Source organism: Egretta garzetta, unplaced genomic scaffold (assembly GCF_000687185.1).
Source record: "Egretta garzetta isolate BGI_Z169 unplaced genomic scaffold, ASM68718v1 scaffold49, whole genome shotgun sequence".
Lineage (NCBI taxonomy): Eukaryota > Metazoa > Chordata > Aves > Pelecaniformes > Ardeidae > Egretta > Egretta garzetta.
The window spans coordinates 2,310,613-2,329,297 of NW_009260775.1; the positions used below are offsets into that span (position 1 = coordinate 2,310,613).

The window sequence follows — 18,685 nt, forward strand, 5'->3', positions numbered from 1 at the left end:
GGATACCTTTGGAAGATACTGAGGACTGGATGGACATTCAACATCTTTGTAGACCAGGGTACCCTCTGCCCGCTTATGAACATTAAGATCCAATTTTCAATATCACTGTGTGTGGAGAGGATAATAATCTTTCTTTTCACAGTCTTTTCCATCAGTCAGTTCCTATGCAAACTGTGTCTTTTAGTCTGTGTAGGTGTGGGACAAGGTCTCTCTATTTACGTGTATGCTGAAAGGGAGGTATCTTTTTGTTCTGTCAATTAATGTAGCAATGATGATGATTAATGGTGGAATTTGTCCAGAAATGTGGCCACAAAATCTGTCCTAATGCAGGTTCAAAGACTGTAATATTCTCAGCATTGTCATAGAAAAGTGAGGATTTTGTTCTTCCAATCCCTAAGCAAAAATTGTTTTCTCCAGTTCATGGATGCATTTTTCTGCTCAGTTATTTTGTACTTCAGCCATATAAACCTTGCTTAGTAATTTAAATGCATGATAGGCACAGTTTCAATAACTAATTTTTGTACGATTCTTTACAAAAGGCAGGATAACATTTCCCTGGAGAAGGTATATAAGTAGATGATAAAAGATGTGTAACACAGTTGCATCAGTCAAATACACACACTTACTGAGCTGTTCAAATGCACAGTCATTTAACATGTTTATCTTTCCATTCTTAAAGGAAACAAAAAGAACTCAAACATTATTATTTTTATGCAAAGGAGATACATTCATTCTCATCCTTTTAAATGAATGTTCACCATCCTTAAATGTAATGTAATAATTTGCAACTCTATAATTATATTCAAATCACTGAGGGAAGGGAAGTGATACCTCTGTTTTCCTTCCAGTTCTTTCTAATGGAGTCTGTAGCTGTTACAAACATGACAGATGTTACACTTTGAATATCACTCGTGTTCCAACATCCCTGCTTAAATTTACAGAAAGCTTGAAATAGAAATAATGGGGTGTGACTTTCCCCATTCATTTCAGTTATGCATTAAGTGAAATGCTGGTTTAAAATTAGCTTTAAAAATTAGTACTGATAATTATGGGAAGGACATACCTTAATAGTTTCTTCCAAATCTAATTGCAGGAGGTCTGTGTGGATAAAGTGAAGAACGATGCTAAGCATAAAGAAGATTTGTATGTTAAGGCCTTTAAGAACGTATTTCAGGATCTGTTGGGGAGATCATAACTGGGTTTATTGCATCCATTTAGCTTGAAGACAGACCCAGCTTTCATCAGTTTGGGAAATGCTCTGTCAGGCAATCTGTAAAAGGCTATGAGTTCATGAACCATTGGCAAGATACAGTTCTTACATTCGTAAGGTAGCTAAGAAAGATCTTCACTGGGAGCTGTAAATTCAGGCAGTGATGCACTGCACTGTATGCATAAACAAAAACAAATTCTCCTCTGCCTCTATACCCATAAATCTCCTTCTCCTTCGTAAACCAGTGCTGTAGTCCCTGGTTTAATTAAAATAGTGATTAAAGTGTCTGTAGCTGCACGCTCAAGCGTAAGCTACAGCATGCTTCTTAGCAGCAGAAATGCATACCTGTCTTTTTTTGTAAACCTGTTGCTTTCCTTTAGAAGCAGGCAAGCCGGTGTTTCATCTTAATGAAGAACATGGACTGGACTGAAACATTATGTCCCAGGTCTGAGGAGAGCTTGAATAGATATTTCTAAAAGCTGTGTGCATGGAGTACCTGCCCGTTCTCCTTGCAAGAAGCACAGGATTTTTCTCATTCTTGAGCACGCCGCTGCCAGTGTACAAAACCAGGACTGGAATTTTCAGTGTTGTGCACTGTTGTACTTACAGTGTGAGTTTGACTGATTGGTATGCACAATGCCAAGGATTTTTTTTTTAATGTTTCTTGTATGTGTGTTAATACTTGTCTCCAAGCTACACCGTTTGCTTAATTGAGATCCTGCCTTGGTGCAGAAATGAGAGACGTGCCAGATTTGTCAGTCTATTTTGCACCACTGGTGGCAGTGGGAACTGTGTCAATAATTTAAGTGGGAAGGGAATTAGGACCTGTAGAATGATGTAAGTTTTACTGAATACTAAATAACGTTCCTTTACAAGGCAAAATAACTCTTCTCTTACTTTCTTTCTTTACTTCTCTGTTTTCTTTGCCTTTGTCCCCAGGTTTTATCCTCTTATTTTCATAATCATGAGAAGCCAAATTAATCTCAGGTATAAATTGACCAAACCAGCTTTGAATTTCTTTGGCTGTTCTGACTCTATACTTTAAGCCCAGCAACGCAAGCCAGAGACTAGCTAGATCTTACCAGTTGAGATGTTGTGTGGCTCCTTAGTTTGGCAGAGCCATCGCCCATTCAGCCCCAGATGTCCACACGTAAGGACACATCTACTTGTATCGTGGCAGGTATCCATTCAGTCATGAGTCACCTTATTTTCTTTCTGTATTAGGTATGCTACAGGTCATATACTTTGCTTCTGATAAAAATCACTTACTCCCTCTGTAAGTAACTAACTGTGTCATCAAATCCTGAGAGAATAGGAGGGAAGGGACCCAGAAGAGGAGGTTAAAAAGCAATCCTTTACTCAGAGAAGTAAAGCAATAAAAATAGGGTGCACAGCTGGCAAAAGGAGAGGATGGGAAAAAGTGATCTCCAGAGTATAAGGCTACAACTGAGGAATGAAAGTAGATTCAAAGTAGCTGGATAAAAGGGAGGGAGAAGTTAAAATAATGATGTGATAAATCCACGTAGGCAAACTAGAAAACCACAGCCAGGATCAATGAAAACAGACAATTAACAGAAAAAGCAAAGCACACAAAACATTCCTGTCTGTACACTAGAACAAATGATCAGGGTAATAGCCTGACATGCTTTTTAAATTTTTGAAAAGGAATAGCGAGGGGAATAATTTTAGAAACCTATAGTGGAAATGAAAGGTTTCTGTTCAACAGTTTCTCTTTCTGTCTAATAATCTAAAAGTTTTACTGTTCTAAGTTTAAACCAAGCAATATAAATTTACCTTCAAATGAGACCAAACATCATCATTTATTTTCATTTCTTTTTATTTATATGTATTTGCATTGCTATGTGGTATATGATGGCTTTATTTTAAATAATAATCTGTCTCTGTGGAATCGTAATTTTTGTTCTTTACCAGCCAGGTAGATCCACGCACTGCTGCTCTAGTGGAGGTGGAAAGAAGTCTGAGGAAGCCCAACCTTGTACTGACAACAGAGACTTGTATTGGCAACACAGCATAGGTATTCTCCTTCACCTCAACAAGAGTTTGTATTTCTGGAGCAGGGCAATCTGGTTCACAACCTTGTTGTCCCCAGTATATTTTTGTATACGTGGTAGTAAATGAAACATAGGATTGCAATGTCTGGGTCAGTCACCTGTCCTTATCCATGGAGCAGGAAAATCTCTTTATGCTGGGAAGTGGCAAAAACATCCAGGTAACATTCAGCTTCAAACTCAGCTGCCTGGATTTCTGCATCTTTAATGATGTGTATGCCTAAATTTCCATTATAGAGTTCAGACACCTTGCTGATGTATGGACACCTGTGTGTAGGAGCCTGAATCTGCAAGCTAGCATCCTGCCCTTTGGGTGACATGGCCTGGGTGGAGCACTGGGATGTCCCTTGGGAGCAGGCTGTGCAGTGCACAGCAGGAGTAGGGAAGTGATCGTGCCCCTGTACTCGGTGCTGGTAAGGCTGCACCTACAATACTGTGTTCAGTTTTGGGCCCCTCATTACAAGAAAGGTGTTGCATTGCTGGAACATGTCCAGAGGAGAGCCACAAAGCTGGTGAGGGGTCTGGAACACAAGTCTGATGAGGAGCAGCTGAGGGAACTGGGGTTGTTCAGCCTGGAGAAGAGGAGGCTGAGGGGAGACCTTATCCTGGAATGGGCTGCCCAGGGAGGTGGTCGAGTCCCCATCCCTGGAGGTATTTAAAAGAACGATAGATGAAGTGCTTAGGGACATGGTTTAGAGGTGGGATGGCAGTGTTAGGTTAACGGTTGGACTTGATGATCTTAAAGGTCTTTTCCAACCTAGACGATTCTATGATTCTATGCCTGGCAGCTCAGGCTTCAGCTGCCGCCCAAGCCCTGCTGTGGCCATCCCACACCGGGAGCCTGCACGGCCCCTGCGGTCAGCAGGCTGATGAGCTCGGTGGGGTTCATTCTTGTGCTGGGATGAAGGGTATAAGGCGTCTTGTGTGATGAAGAACTCAGCAGGTACCACCATACTCAGGACTGATGGCTGTTTTCTCTACTGAGGGCAAACATACTGGCTGAACCCTGTGTGTTTTATAACCCCTGCACACAAAACATCCTATTGCCATTCATCAGGCTTTCATAATTTCTGCTAAATTTATAAGCTGGGCCATTGGAAAAAAAATAAAAGGTTAGGTCATTTGTTCTTACAAGGACTAATTATAAAATCCATGACTGTGTTATTTAACATCCAGTTCATTTCAAGTACGTTGGCAATGCTCCCTCCTGTATTTCCTGAATGTTTTCCTACAAACAAGTTTTCTGGAGGGGTGAGGGCTGACGCAAGGAGTTTGAAACTCAGCTCAGAGGGGAGAGCTAATTCTTGTCTTTATGATTGTATTTGCTGCTGTGTTTAATAGGACCCCTAACATGATGGATATTGTCTAGCTTATAAAGTAATAACAAATATTACAGGTCAAATACCTGTTTTGATATTAAACCCTTAAAAAAAAAAAAATATTCTTGAGAAATCAAAAGTCCTGGAATTTTCTGTATCAAGCTGATCCGACGCAGACAATACAGACTAGAGAACACCTTTTGTGCTTGCGGTTTAAATAGGATGAGGTTAATATTGTTTCCCTAAATGTAATCTCTTTCTACAGCAGTAGGATATCGTGTTTCTAATTTTAATTACAGGGATGGGTGGGTTGGATCTCTGACATTTAGGTTTGGGTTAGGGTGTGGATTTATAGCCCTGCTCCTCCCTGTAAAGGCTGGGACTGCTTGTGTCTGGACTCATCTTTTTAATTAATTTGCAGTAATTAAAGGGTGCTGCGTGGGATGGGGCTAAAGGGAAACACAATTAAAATGTAACGCTCCTCCTTTGGTATCTGCATCCTTGTTTATTTTAGACCATCTTCAATGCTCTGGTGAGTTCAAGTCTTCCTGTATCACACACTGTGCAAGCAGAAATATGCGAGTGAACTGTTGCCAATGGCTCTGAGCAAGCATGGGGCATGTTTCAGATTACACTGTGTTTTCTTGTTTGGATCTGATCTCCTTGCTAGGAGAGGCTGAGAAAGGCAGCTCTAGGGGATTTACTCCTAGCAGCAGCAGCAGCACATGATCCATCAATCGCGTGATTCTCACCACCGAGGACTAATGGGGAGGGTGAAGAAAAAGCGAACGCTGCCTTGGGGAAGCAGCAGCATTTTCTTCTGCTCGTGGGGCCCCTCCGCCAGCCGGACACTTCATGGCTTCTCCCAGGTTAGAAACCTACTGTTGCCCGAACCGGGATGCAGCGACACAGCTAGTGATGAACTTCCAGCCTGAAGTCTTCTGCGGAGTTTGCATTGGCAGTGCCTCCGTTGGTCTGCTACTGACTATCCTGCAGCTCCTGCCGAAGAAGGGACAGAGCCCGCGGAAGACGCCCAAAGCCTCCTCCTCTTCCACCATCCTTCTCCTTATCTCCATTTGTGACATCCTTGGTGGCTTAGGTAAGCGCCAGCTTGATGTCCCTCACCCTGGCTGTAGCAGGCTCTTGTTGCTGTGAGGCACCATTGCCAAATGAAGCTGGTGAGTGGACAACAGAGATTTCTGAGGGAAGCATGCTGTATGTGTTCACAGGAAGATTTGGGCTAAGTGAGATCAGAAGATGATGGGCCTTTGGGGGAGAAAGGTCTTGTTTAATATTTATGCTTTAGAAGTAAAAGCTCTTGACAAATCTACACCAAAATCTCTGCTTTAAAACAAATTAAAATCCAGAACAGGGGCTGGTTCTCAGAGTAAGGTATAAAAGTGGAGGCAAGGCAGCACATTTAAAACTAAAGATGACATCAAGCATTTCGCCGATCCTTAGGGCTACCTTTGAAAAACAGTTCCTATATGTCTTTAAATCCTCTCAGACCAAGTTTGCTGTCTCGTTTGTGTTCCAGCCGCTTCTCTGGGCACATCATATCAACAACAAACGAGTTTGAATTGCAGCTGTACACAGATCGTGCTGGACACAGGCTTTTGAAACATGAGTGAAGCTCCCTTATCAAGGACAACCTGCTGCCTGGCTCCTGGCTGATAGGCTGGAGGAATAAAACAACCGAGAATAAAACAAAACTCATGAGTCAAAATGAAACTGTGTCTAAATCCGTCCCGTCAGTCTATGGCATTTACTGCCAAATGAGGTATAAATTACCATGACACATGCAGTGAAAATACAGGATGAGTTTGTTTCTGCAATAACATTCCCCCCCTCACATTAGATAGCAGAAGGAGCGCTGTTTTGCGAGTCTCTCTCACTGCCTGGGGAGGGAGTGGGATTGCAGGTCTTTTCCCCTTTCATACCTAGCCAGGTTCTCTCACGGTACATAGTAAGTACCAATATTAAAACAAATGATAGAGGGGGAAATAAAGAAAGAGAGAGATGGAAAAAACGGGTGTGCATTCAACCTGGAAATGGTCCTTTCAGTCAGATGGGGTCAGCAATAGGTAAAGTTATTTTTCTCCCTGTCTCTTTCACTGGCAAACTCAAACTATTTGTCCATCATTGTCTTTGAATTAGTCTCACTGGTGGGTGGGAAACAGTTCTCTCTTGCTGGGAAACCTGGTGGTTTTGTTCTGCTCTGTATTGGTGCTTTAACGCCTATTTCAAGCAAACCCAGAAACTCTCACTAACAAACTGTAAGTTCATTTTAAAAAATGGGTATTATTCTCACCTAATCCCAAAGCCCTGCTTTGTTCAGTCCTGTGACAGAGAAGAAAGAAGCTGCTTGTAAAAATGAAGACAGCAAAAAGTGGGAAATAACTTTTTTCTGCAACAAGGTATTATAGAGAAATGAACTTCCATGTATGAATATATGCCGGTAAAATTGTAAATAGTTACTGTTTTACATCAATCTGTTAAATGCTACCCAATTTATTTTAGGGAAGTGTGTGACAGTATCTGTAAATCAATGAGATTTTAATCTACATAACATTTCAAGTGCCAGCAGCTTCAGGCTCTTGGGATTACTTTCCCTGAGCGATAAATAGCGCAGTTGTTCCTGCTGTGCTCCTCTGCAGCCATAGCCTTCCTGCGGACGCACAAAATCTGGGCTGTGATGTAAAATATGTGGCCGGGGAGAATCCTGTGACTCAAGCCACACCAGCAGATTCAAAGCATTAATACGTGTTTTCTTTTTTTCTTCTTTAGGTATCATCTTCAGGTCAAGCATATGGCTAGGCTTCCCAGGCTTCATAGCTAACATTTCTGTGGTGAACAGGACTGACGTGTGGCCTTCTGCTTTCTGCGTGGGGAGCGCGGTAGGTACAGAGATTGTCTCCCCTTCCTTCTGCTCCTGGTTCACAGTCCCGCTGCGTGGGGAGTCTGAAAGGCAAACGTGTCCGAAAGGAAATTCGGCTGTGAGTCAGAGCCTGGATATGATGGCTTCAGCCTCTGCCACACCCCTGCAAGTGCATTCATGCCTCCCTCTGAAAGCCTGGATCAGGGCGGGCAGGGTGCTGGATGCTGCACAGTGCGCGTGAGGGCGCAGGGCAGCACGGGTCAGACTGGTCCCAAGCATTTTGTCATACTTGCTCGTGGCAGGAGTGGTGGGACAGCTGAGGGCACACCTGTACTGAAGTCAGGGATATGGAGGCGTAAGGGTATAGACATTCCCGGATGGGCTGTGAAACCGCCAGTTTGGTTTGTGCTGGCACAGCATCACTAATGGCCCAGCGGTTCCGTCGCACCCGTAGCACAAGGGTATCTGCCCACCTTCTCCAGCAGAAATGACAGCCTGCGTGGTGGCAGCGGGGACCGACTGAAAGCAGCAACTCGGGTAGCTGAAATTAGGTTTTGTGGTGTGAGTGTGTGTGTTTTAGACACAGAGGGGCTGCAGGATAAATACACCCAAAGATGCAAAGCTGCTGGCAGAAGGTCTGCTGCTTATATGGTTGTTCAATGACTGCAACTGGCCAGGTCCAATTAAGTGTCTTCTGGATTAATAGGGAAGAATAAGAAAATGTAAATGCATTCCAAAAGTGCAGATTAAAACTCAGTTTCAAATATTGCAATCACAGCACTGAGACGTATAATTTGAGTTTACTCTAGAGAAAAAAGGCCATGTTTTTTACCAAAACATGGAGAATGATAAATGAGACCAATCATCACTTTGCCCAAATTCAATAGGAATGTAGGGTGCCCAATGAATTCACGCATGAGCAATAACAGTATTAGCTTTGCAATTCAAAGTTTACAATCTATAAGAGGATATGCTGCATGTAAACAAAATTATTCAGCTCCAGTAGTTTCTAAATAAAACAATATGTCCCAAATTGAACTCACTGTACCTTATATGCCTTTATAATGAGAATTTCAGACAGACACGAGGGTGTTGTGCCACAGAAGCAAATATCAGTTGCATGCATCTATCGCTTCTCAATTCCATCATATATGTTTAAGTTTTGCTTATTGGATGCAAAGGTTGATTTTTTTATTTTGAGGAAGAAGAAACCAGCAACATCAATATCTTGCAGCAAGAACCTCCTATTCAAAAACCATGTCTCCCTACATCTGAAATTTCACTTTCTGGCCCTTAACACACACGAAAAAGAGTATTTTTAAACAACAACAAAGGTTCTGTATGCAGACTGTTTGTTTTTCATTTGCATCTCAGGTTAGATGGTGAGCAGCATAGCGGTCTACCACAATTTTTATTTTCCCTTTCTTGGGCTCCAGCAAAGTGCCGTAATTTGAGTCACTTGCTAAATTTAGATTCAATTATATTGGAATGAAAAATAACCCTCCTTCCACTCACTTCCCCTAACGCATTCTCATGTGAGTTAATAAAATGTTTCTGATTCTATTTTATTTTTCTTTTAGTACTATTGTGTTATTTCTCTTAACCACAAGCCAGTACAAACTCCAAATAGTGAGGCCTTTAGGCATCTCCTTTGAATAACACCCTCTGGTTTGCAGAGGGGTACCCTCTCGGGCACTGTAGCAAGATGCGTCATTTTGCTAAAAAGGGAGATAGTGTGTGAAGATTTTGGTTTTAAGTGCATCTGATTTCTATTATTTTTGGAGACAGCCTTGTCTATGTTGGATTTTCTGGGTGAAAAGGCCCCACAGTTTATTTTTTCATGTGTGTGTGTATATGTATAGTAAATTGTGCATTTTTCAACTGCAGCAAATATGTGAAAGCGCAGATGAAGTTACATGCTGAGTGCTATGGGTAAAGTGCATTAGAAGGAAGACTGGAATTTTATTTTCTGGCTGCTATGCACTAGGAAAATGTCAGAGTGTTTGAGTTAAATACTGAATAATTCATGCTGCAAATTACTAGAGGTAGGGTCTACACCCATGGTGAAAGGAAATATTTCCCAGCTTGATTCGCCTTTTGAAGGAAGGAATGGTAGATCTCTATTCACTGACATTTGGCTCAGTAACAAATATGAAGGTTTCCAGCTGTAAAATGACGCTACTATGGAGCAGTGATAAAGGATATTCAGATAAGAACTGAAAGAGGGCTTGGAGGGAAGGTAATCTGAATATTAAAATAGTTCCAGACTATTACAAAGAGCCAGCTCCTGTGGGGAAGAAATTTGGAATTTATAAATGGTGGCAAAGAAAGGTCATTTATCTTATATAGGCTCATGGGAAAAATGCATAGGGTCAGCTCATGAATGCTGTGGAATTTAACTTGACTTGAACCTGTTTCCTCTGGATTTTTGTTGAAGAAATTAGTCAGGGAGTTCAGTATGCATAATTTTTCCAAAGGCTGAGTGATACTTTTGTTAATAACATTTTTTTTCTTGATAACCATTCCCTGAATCAGGTTCTTGTGCATGGAGAAAACTCCCGTCACATGCAGAACCCATGATGCATAGGCACGCTGTGGTGATGACTGACCTTAGTTATATTTTCATGCCTCAGCTACTGAGAAACTACTCAAATTTTAACCTAAAATTAAAACATCCTCACTATAAATTTCTTTGGACTTTGCACACAATGTTCAGGGTTAGGACTGGAGAGGTAAATAACAGGTTTTCTAAACAGCAGAATAAGCTGTGAAAGCCAATGCTGTTCAGTTTACCAATGACCTGACCCTTTGACTACAGCAAAGCTGTTCCTGTGATTTTGAGTAGGATTTTATACTTCATAATCTCAGCTGGAAAACACACACATTTAAAGAACAAATCACCAAGCTAAAGGTTTGAGTCCCTCCCCTGTCCCCAGTGGTTCTTGAGAAGCAGCTGTGACATTTGGAATTTTTTTTCCCCTGCAGATGTGGATCCAGCTGTTGTATAGTGCTGGCTTCTGGTGGTTGTTTTGCTATGCTGTTGATTCTTACTTGGTCGTAAGAAGATCAGCTGGACTGAGGTACCAGAGTTAAAGCTCTGAATTTGTTATTTCCTTTCCAACACTGTGTGTCCATGTTTGTCTGTAGCTATCGAAGTGTGTAAGTGAAGCTTGTACAAACACCTCATGTTCATACGGTTACCAGGTAATGATATGGATGAGTGGAGTGCAAAGTGCTTAAATTGCCAGGGCAATGCTCAGATATTGATTTGTTTGTGTCTGACTGGAATGTCAATGTAACTGAATTAATTTAACCTTTGGAAAAATAGGGACCAGATTGGGCTCTATAAACTTTATTGCAGCAACATAACTATTTTTGTCCCTACTCCGTACCTGCAATTGATTCTTGTGGTAAAAAAAATGTTATCCTGAAAATAAGAAAGTGGGAGGGGGAAAGTGCTAAATTTCATATAGTTCATTCTCTGTTTTTTTTTTTTGCTCAGATTTTCTACTTCATCCACTTCTCGGTGTTGTCATTATTATACTCCTGATCATATTTGTAAAGTTTTTAAGAAGAATGACGTATTTACTATCTGTTTTTCTGCAATGCCTGTAACAGAAGAACCTAAAGTACCATGCTTTAATGCCAGACAGAAAATAGAAGGCATTTATGAGTTAGTTGTTAGTTCCCAGATGATACTGAGCAATCAGGTACTGGAGACATAGTTCATCTGGCAGACGTTATCAAAATGGGCATTTTGGAGCCTGTGGAGGATAAACCTGATTTTGTGAACTCCCATAGTTCTAGTCTGAAACAACTGGGGCCTACCTCCTTTCCCCATCCCTGTTAACTGAAAAAATTATGTATATTTGGGCTTGATTCTAAGATCAGAGTAAACAATGAAAGACTTTCTACACGTACAGAACTGAATCTCCCTGCGATGGAGCAGTATCCAACTCTGAAAGTTAAACATAATTCTCCTCAAATTACAGAAGGGTGGTTTATGTGACTGTTTGGCTCCATTCTTAAGTTTTAATCCCCTAATTTGTTCTCTGCAGGAGAAATGAAGCTTGCAGGGGTTCCTTCTTGAGATTTGGGGAGAAGGGAAAGGCTTTCCACCCTACAGGTTGGAGGACACACGACTTCTGTGTGCAAGCCTGAACAACCACTTTGGCTCATCCTTTTTCTGAAGGTCCCCTCCCACCCCACCTAGTCTCCATGGTTTAATGTACTGCCAGTGGTGTTCTGCACCATTTCATAGCTGCAAAGCTCTGTTTCAGCGAGGGTCCTATTTTTTTTTTTATGTTGCAATGTGGAAAGTGCAATGTTTGGGATCGTTAATTACGCCTGTCCTGTTTGGTGCCTGCAGTACGATTGTGCTGTACCACATGATGACATGGGGCCTCGCCGTGATGCTCTGCGTGGAGGGAATTGCACTGCTTTACTACCCTTCTCTCTCCAGGTAAGCAGGGCTCTGGGAACAGACTGCAATATCATAGCGCTCCCTGGTCATTTGGATGTCTTTCTGTCAGCTTTAGAGACAGACAGCCAAATGTTGGGCTTTTTTGATCTTTGACAAGCATGCCCCCCTGAGTCAGTGAGTATTCTAGAAATAACTGCCTGTGTCTCAGGGGACCCTGAAGAAATAAGCCAGGCAATACAGGCACTTGGGCATGTTTCAGGGCTGTGATACAGCTTCTGCCATGAGCCACGGTTCTCCCACTCCTGGTTTTAGCTTTGTATTTGTTCCTTTAAATTTGAGAAAAATGAACAGCCAGTGCACGTGTCCCACATGAACTGGTGGTGAAGGTCTGTGATTTAGAAGTTTAGCATCTGTTTGCTTCATTCCTTTTATTTTTTTAAGTTAAAGGTGACATAAATAGAATAGCCAGAACTGTCAGCCGTGGAAAAAAAAAAATGTATAAGCTGTTAATCATTTCTTCTCAGCTGTGAAAATGGCTTGCAGCATGCAATCCCACATTACGTCACAACCTATGTCCCACTCCTGCTAGTGCTGGTGGTCAACCCCATCCTGTTTAGGAGGACAGTGTCAGCAGGTATGTTCCTAATGGCCAGCAGCAACCGGTAGGTGTTATTTAGCAACATAACAATACTGTAAAAAGTCGTGCCTGTGTATTCAGTGATGTGGGATAGCGCCTCATTAAATCATAAAGATACAGCAAAGGGTGGGAGGGAGTTGCCTATTGAAATGAAGATACCATCTTGATGGGAAATTTGCCCTTGAGACACACTCTGATGACATATTCAAGCTAGGCTGTTATAATCTGCTACTGCAGATTGGCAAAGGTGTTTCTATGTTGCTAAATCACTCTTGATTTAAAGTATTTGAGGCAGTGTATCGTGGATGCTTAACTCTACTGTAGTATTGGTACCAACTTGGACTTTGGAATGTAATTTATTCTGGTTTAAAGATAATGTTGGTGAGATCCGATAGTTGATTTAACTTCTTGGCAGCCCTGGAGCTAAAAAAATAATAAAATGTTGACAGAATTTTGTCACTCCTGATTCTGAGATTATGAAACAAATGTGAATTATACACAGCTCAGATGGGATCTTGAAGTTCCCATTTAATTTATTATCCAGTGCTTTGAAAAAATGAGACTAAAAAAAAGCCACAGATTCAATGTGTGCTTTGCATGTAATATGCCCAGTGCTAGACGTTTGCAGCACCTGAATTCATACTTATCATCTACACATTGATAATATAAAAACAGCAACAGAAGACCTTGTATTCTTAGTTCTGTCTTCATCCCATCCATCCCGAATCCCTCAGTAATACTAATTTTCACAGGAACAGTTGTTCCTTTAAAAAGTTGTTCCTATAAAAAGTTGCTGTTTTTATGGGAAAATACACACTGAGTATATTTGTGGGTTTGTGCAATATGTATATTACTCGTGATATCTGTGGCTTAACTGTCTATTTTTGCTCACATTACACCTTGAGGTTTTAGAGTTGTAGCCAATGCTGCATCAATTGCACGATGAAACATAATGTGCGTAATAGGATAGAATGTATTCTATTTTAGTCTAAACATCACATAATAAATATATCATTATATCACACATTCTACAGAAGTTGTAAGCACTACCTTCTGTTATAAAAGAAAAGTACGTTGACCATACTATTTTCTATTTTCTGTGGGACTGAGAGAAGAAAAAACAGCCTGTGGGATATTGCTCATTTTAGGAGTCCATAATGGATGTACTTCTTTTTTACTATTAGGTTATATGTGAGATTCCTTGATGACAGTCCTTCCAGCTTCTGATCTGCTGCTGGAGACAAATCCATCCGTTCTTTTGTGCCCTCTTTACAGGCATCCATCTTCTGGATCCTTTTGCCTATAACTAACAAGATACATGTATGTTAACAAACATAATTGTATGCTTTCCAGTTGCCTCCTTACTGAAAGGGAGACAAGGGATTTACACAGAAAATGAAAGACGTCTGGGGACGGAGATCCAGATCCGCTTCTTCAAAATAATGCTGGTATTCGTTATTTGGTAAGAGGTGCACTATTTTGGTTTAAACTGCCTTTTTCCCAGCTGGAGAGGGTTGGGACAAGAATAGAGTCTGGTGGATTGCTTCATTAGTTTGTCTTTATGCTTGGAAGGGAAGGTGTCTAAGGAAGTAGTTCTAAACTAGTTCACAAAGTAGCTGAATCATGTAGCATCACAAGGCTGCAAGGAAACGATAAAAGTGTTTAACCAACAGGAAAACAATAACCCCAAGAAACAATAGCAAAAAAAAAAAAAAAGGTTGGGCATAGACTGTCTGGAACAGCAGCTCCCCAGGTAATAGATGGCTTTCTGTACTCAAGATCTCTCAGAGCCTCTTGTCACCAAACACATCACTGAAAACGCACAACAAATATGCCTCTATGACAGCCTGCAAGGCCCCGACTGTGATGATATAACACAGCCACCTCTGTGGTCTGCAGATTCCGTGTGTGTGAAAAAAGCATGGATATTGACTGGAAATACAGGGTTATATGCCAAAAAAGAAATGTCCATACTATTGCATGTGAAATATCTGACCATTTAATCTTTTTTTTTTTAACATTCCATCTTCCTCCATGAAAATAGTATTTTGGGGTAGGACAGGAAAGAGATAGGGAGGAGCAGAGGGAGAGAAGAAGGGGAGTGGGGAAGGAGGGAGGATACACACTTCATCCCCAAATCCCTGCGCCTCTGCTTGAGCAGCACCATCCAGTTCAGTGGTGATTGGAACCAAAGGTACTGGATGCACACAGCAAAACTGAGCTGAAGTAGGGCCTGCTTTTGGAGGAAACAGTGTTTACTGCAATCTCACAGTCATCACACAGCAATAGAGGCACCAGAAGGGGTGGTGATGCTCTTTACAAGGGTCTGTGCAATGACCTAGCAAGAAGTGATTGCTGCTGTGAAGTGTTTGCTACATACACAAGTAACACAAGTGACAGGGGGAGGAAGGAAACAGTCCTGGAGTAGCGACCACTTCTTGCTAGGTCATTGCACAGACCCTTGTAGAGAGCATCACCACCCCTTCTGGTGCCTCTATTGCTGTGTGATGACTGTGAGATATATACAAATACTCAGCTTTTTAATAGGCAGGTAGATTAATGCATGCTACCTTGCTTTAAAAGGCTGAACAGGGAGAAAGACTGCCTTCGTATCTTCTCCTGGCTGCTGTATACTGGAGTGGTCTGGAGGGAAATGATTGCCTTTTATTGGGGAATAACAAAGTCTGCTTGGCTCAGGACAGGGGTTTCCAGCATGAAGGGTGGGGTAGCCAGCAGGAGGGGGTGAGAGAGACAGCAGTGAATAAGCCTGCAGTGTGGCCTCCTGGAAATTGGTGAAATAATGAGGAGCAGAGATTTAGCCAGGCTTCCAGGGTTGTGGAAAGAGCCAGCCTTATTCTGGAGCCCAGAGGCACCACAGAAGTGCGTTGCAACCTAAGGAATAGTGGCCAGCTTGTTGGTCTGGGAGTAAGCATGAAAGGGCGGACCAGTTCCCCAAGGACACAGTGGGGACGTTTGTTTATTTCCATTCTGTCTCATTCTGGGCTTTGCTATTAAAAAAAAAATAAACCGTACTCCAGTTTTGGATTTTGTCCTTCTGCTAAAACATAAGCTTTAGAGTGTACTGTAAGGAAAGACTGAGGCAGTCCCATCTCAGAAGCTTAGGGAGGATGCCCTTCCACCCCAGAGGTCAGATATGAGATGAGTTAGTCAAAGACAGCAGGTTGGGGCAACACGGGGTGGAAGAGATGCCTGAAGATTTGGGAGGGGACAGCAGGAGGTTTTACACTGTGATAAAAATACAATTGCAGGAAGGACATGTGTAAACCCCTTTTGAAAATATGACATGGATGCTGATGGTTTCCTTTCTGACACCGCAGTAGAACTATAAGTGGTCTGACTGTTTAGAAGCCATAAGAAGTTACAGCCATTTACTCTAACCTTTATTTAGTGTAGAATATCCTCAGTTTCTCTCACAGGATGAGGTTTGATTATGCTTATCCTTCTTTGGAAACAGAAATTACCTTTATTCCAAAAAGTTGATGGCATTTTCAAGATCAACTTTGGTTTTGTTTTGTGGATTTTTTACGTAAATTTTGAAAGTTTGCTGTAATTGAACCCTGAAATTCTAACTCCAGCTAGAGTTCCTGCAGCCTTTTGCAACACCCAAACATATATTTGGTTTCCTTATCTGTAAGCACTATCCTTCTGAGACACAAGCAGAAGAAGTCAGCATTTACGATGTTCCCATTATGGGTCACAGTTTTTTATAATTTCAATTTTATCCTGAAATTTTATGTTCTGCAGCAAGTTCAAATTATCAGGTTCTTTTTTGTTTGTTTGTTAGTTATATTGATTTCTTTGTCTAGGCCTGGGCTAGCAGGTAAGTGTCTGGTCTTTGATCTCAGAGACCTATCAGTCCCTTCAGATTGAGACTTAACATTAAAAAAAATCTCACTCTCCTTATAAGTGATCCTAATTTCTATAATTGGAAAGTAAAGCATGTTTTACACATACAGACACACACACACATATATATATAACTGTCTTGTTCTCTTCCTCTTCTTTATTCCTGCTATAGCTGGTCATCCAATATCATCAACGAGAGCCTTTTGTTCTACCTCGAAATGCAGCCAGATATCAATGAACTGTTCCTGAAAAACATCAGAAGTGCTGCACTGATCACATGGATTATCATGGTAGTTCAGCTGTGAATTGCTTAGTCTTAGAAATTACATTTGTAAGACTGGTGGAACAGCACCAGTGTGGTGGGTGGTTTATGATTTGGGGGGATATAAACACTCTGAAATTCAAGGAGGAAAAGCAGAAATTAAGAGAGAGGAAGGAGCGGTCACTGAGAGTACTTTTCACATATAAACTTTGCCAAAAATGTACCAAAAGCCAACTTTTTCTCCCATTTACTGGAGTATCCATTCTCTCTGAGAGTGATTGCTACCCATTTTAAGATCCAGAACAGACCACTACACTGATTTCCAGTCTAACCTTGCTAACCTCTGCCATGATGCAAGCTACAAAGTTTTATATCATGATTCCTGAAGGTTCCCAATAAAATGGACATTTTCTGGTAATTCTCTCTTTGTAGCTAGGGTTTTCTTTATTATAAAAATAACTGCATCTTATGACATTTGGGTAATTATTTGGGGACAAATACATGAGAAGTCTTGAAAGCAATGCACCAAAAACCAGCTGTAAGATGCTGGTTTCTTACTGTACCCTACTCTCTTCTCTCCTATTGGAATATTCGACAAGGGATTTTTCGGAGGTGATATTGCAGGGTCCTGTTCCAAGAAAGTTTATTCTGGAGCTGTTGAATACCTGTAAGGCCTGAGCATGCTTTGTGTAGTTAAACCCTTGAGCCGTTTGGTATTGAAGGGTTAAGCGATGCAGCCGATGTGATACAACCTCCTCCTCTGGCAAGGAGGGAACACCTTCATGTGATGGGGACCTTGCTCCTCCTCACCTGCAGAGCAAGAGGTCAGGACTGGGAACTGAGCTATTTTTTAAGTTGGCTGTACGAATAATTTGCTCTTTTCTCATGAGAAAAATGGAAACAGCTAAAGCCTTTCACTTGCCAAGCATCCCACGGCGCTGGGAACAGAGACAATTTTTTTTTGACGTCGCTTGGGATTTTCTTTTTCAGTGTCTCTCCCCATTTTTCCATCCCACTTTGACAGACATTTTCACTGGCTCAGGAATCTGCAGCAATTCCAAACAGATCAATTGCTGCTATTTAAAAAAAAAAAAAAGTGTGTGCTAGTGTCTCTCATATATTTGACTTGGCTTCCAGTGAAAAATGTAATATTTGCTTCTGTCAATAAAAAAGTCTAGAGCTTGTGGGGACTGTTAAAAACACACCAGGGGATTGACCAGCTAAAATTCATGCTAGAGAACCATTCAGTGCTCACTGTTCGCTGGGATGGCCTCAGCACATTGGGACAACAGGTCGTGGTAGTTCTCTCCGACTTGGTAGTGTCTGCAGTGGGAACAAGATACACTTTTATGTGCCTGTAAATCACATCTTTTAAAGACAGCGGTTGTTCAGTGAAAGGGGAGTTGTTAATGCATGCAAAGTGTTTTGCTGGAGTTCAACATGAAGCCTCGCTGGTGTAACTCCTGTGGTACTTCTTTTTCCTAGGGGGTTCTTAATCCGATGCAAGGCTTCCTCTTCACGTTAGCTTTTTATGGCTGGACGGGATGGAGAGTGGACCTGAAATGGCGCAAGAGAGAAATACCCTGGGAATCAATGTCCTCATCCACTGTGGGTGAAAATGCCTATCCCTCGCCTGTGAACTACCAAAGCAACATCCACGATTCGAAGAAGATATCGACAAGTGACAGCCAGCACACCGATGAGGCTATAAGCATGTTGTCTGAAGGTAACACTAGCGGCGATGACAGGTTAACCAGGAGCTCTCCTGTCTACCAGGGCTGGTAGTTTATAGGTGCAGAGCTGGATCCCACTTCTCAAGTTGTCAAGATTCATAAAACCACGTCACTGTGTGAACCGTTGCGTACTCCCGAATTAGGTTTGTGCCCAATGCCTTGGTGGCATTTCCTATAATGTGTGTGTTTGTGTGAGAAACAGAGCGTGAAATGGAGAGAAATTATGGTTTATGTCTTCATTTGCCTTATGGGAGATGTGTTAAAAGGTATAAAATCCTGATCATTTT

The 18,685-nt window shown here is 41.6% G+C and overlaps 1 protein-coding gene across 1 annotated transcript; it reads left to right on the top strand.

Moving 5' to 3' along the window:
- The first annotated feature begins 5,453 nt into the window (after window positions 1-5,453).
- GPR143 (G protein-coupled receptor 143) lies at window positions 5,454-18,450 on the top strand. The gene is made up of 8 exons (XM_009646348.1): window positions 5,454-5,697; window positions 7,386-7,495; window positions 10,462-10,556; window positions 11,846-11,938; window positions 12,424-12,533; window positions 13,890-13,998; window positions 16,576-16,693; window positions 18,151-18,450. The coding sequence occupies exons 1-8, from the start codon at window positions 5,454-5,456 to the stop codon at window positions 18,448-18,450; spliced, it is 1,179 nt and encodes a 392-aa protein (XP_009644643.1).
- Window positions 18,451-18,685: the final 235 nt, after the last annotated feature.

Bases quoted from the DNA above. Each gene is read 5' to 3' on its own strand.
- GPR143 (XM_009646348.1), top strand. From the start codon at position 5,454: ATGGCTTCTCCCAGGTTAGAAACCTACTGTTGCCCGAACCGGGATGCA. The intron at 12,534-13,889 runs GTATGTTCCTAA...TATGCTTTCCAG, and splicing joins TAGGAGGACAGTGTCAGCAG to TTGCCTCCTTACTGAAAGGG. The intron at 16,694-18,150 runs GTAGTTCAGCTG...TCTTTTTCCTAG, and splicing joins TGATCACATGGATTATCATG to GGGGTTCTTAATCCGATGCA.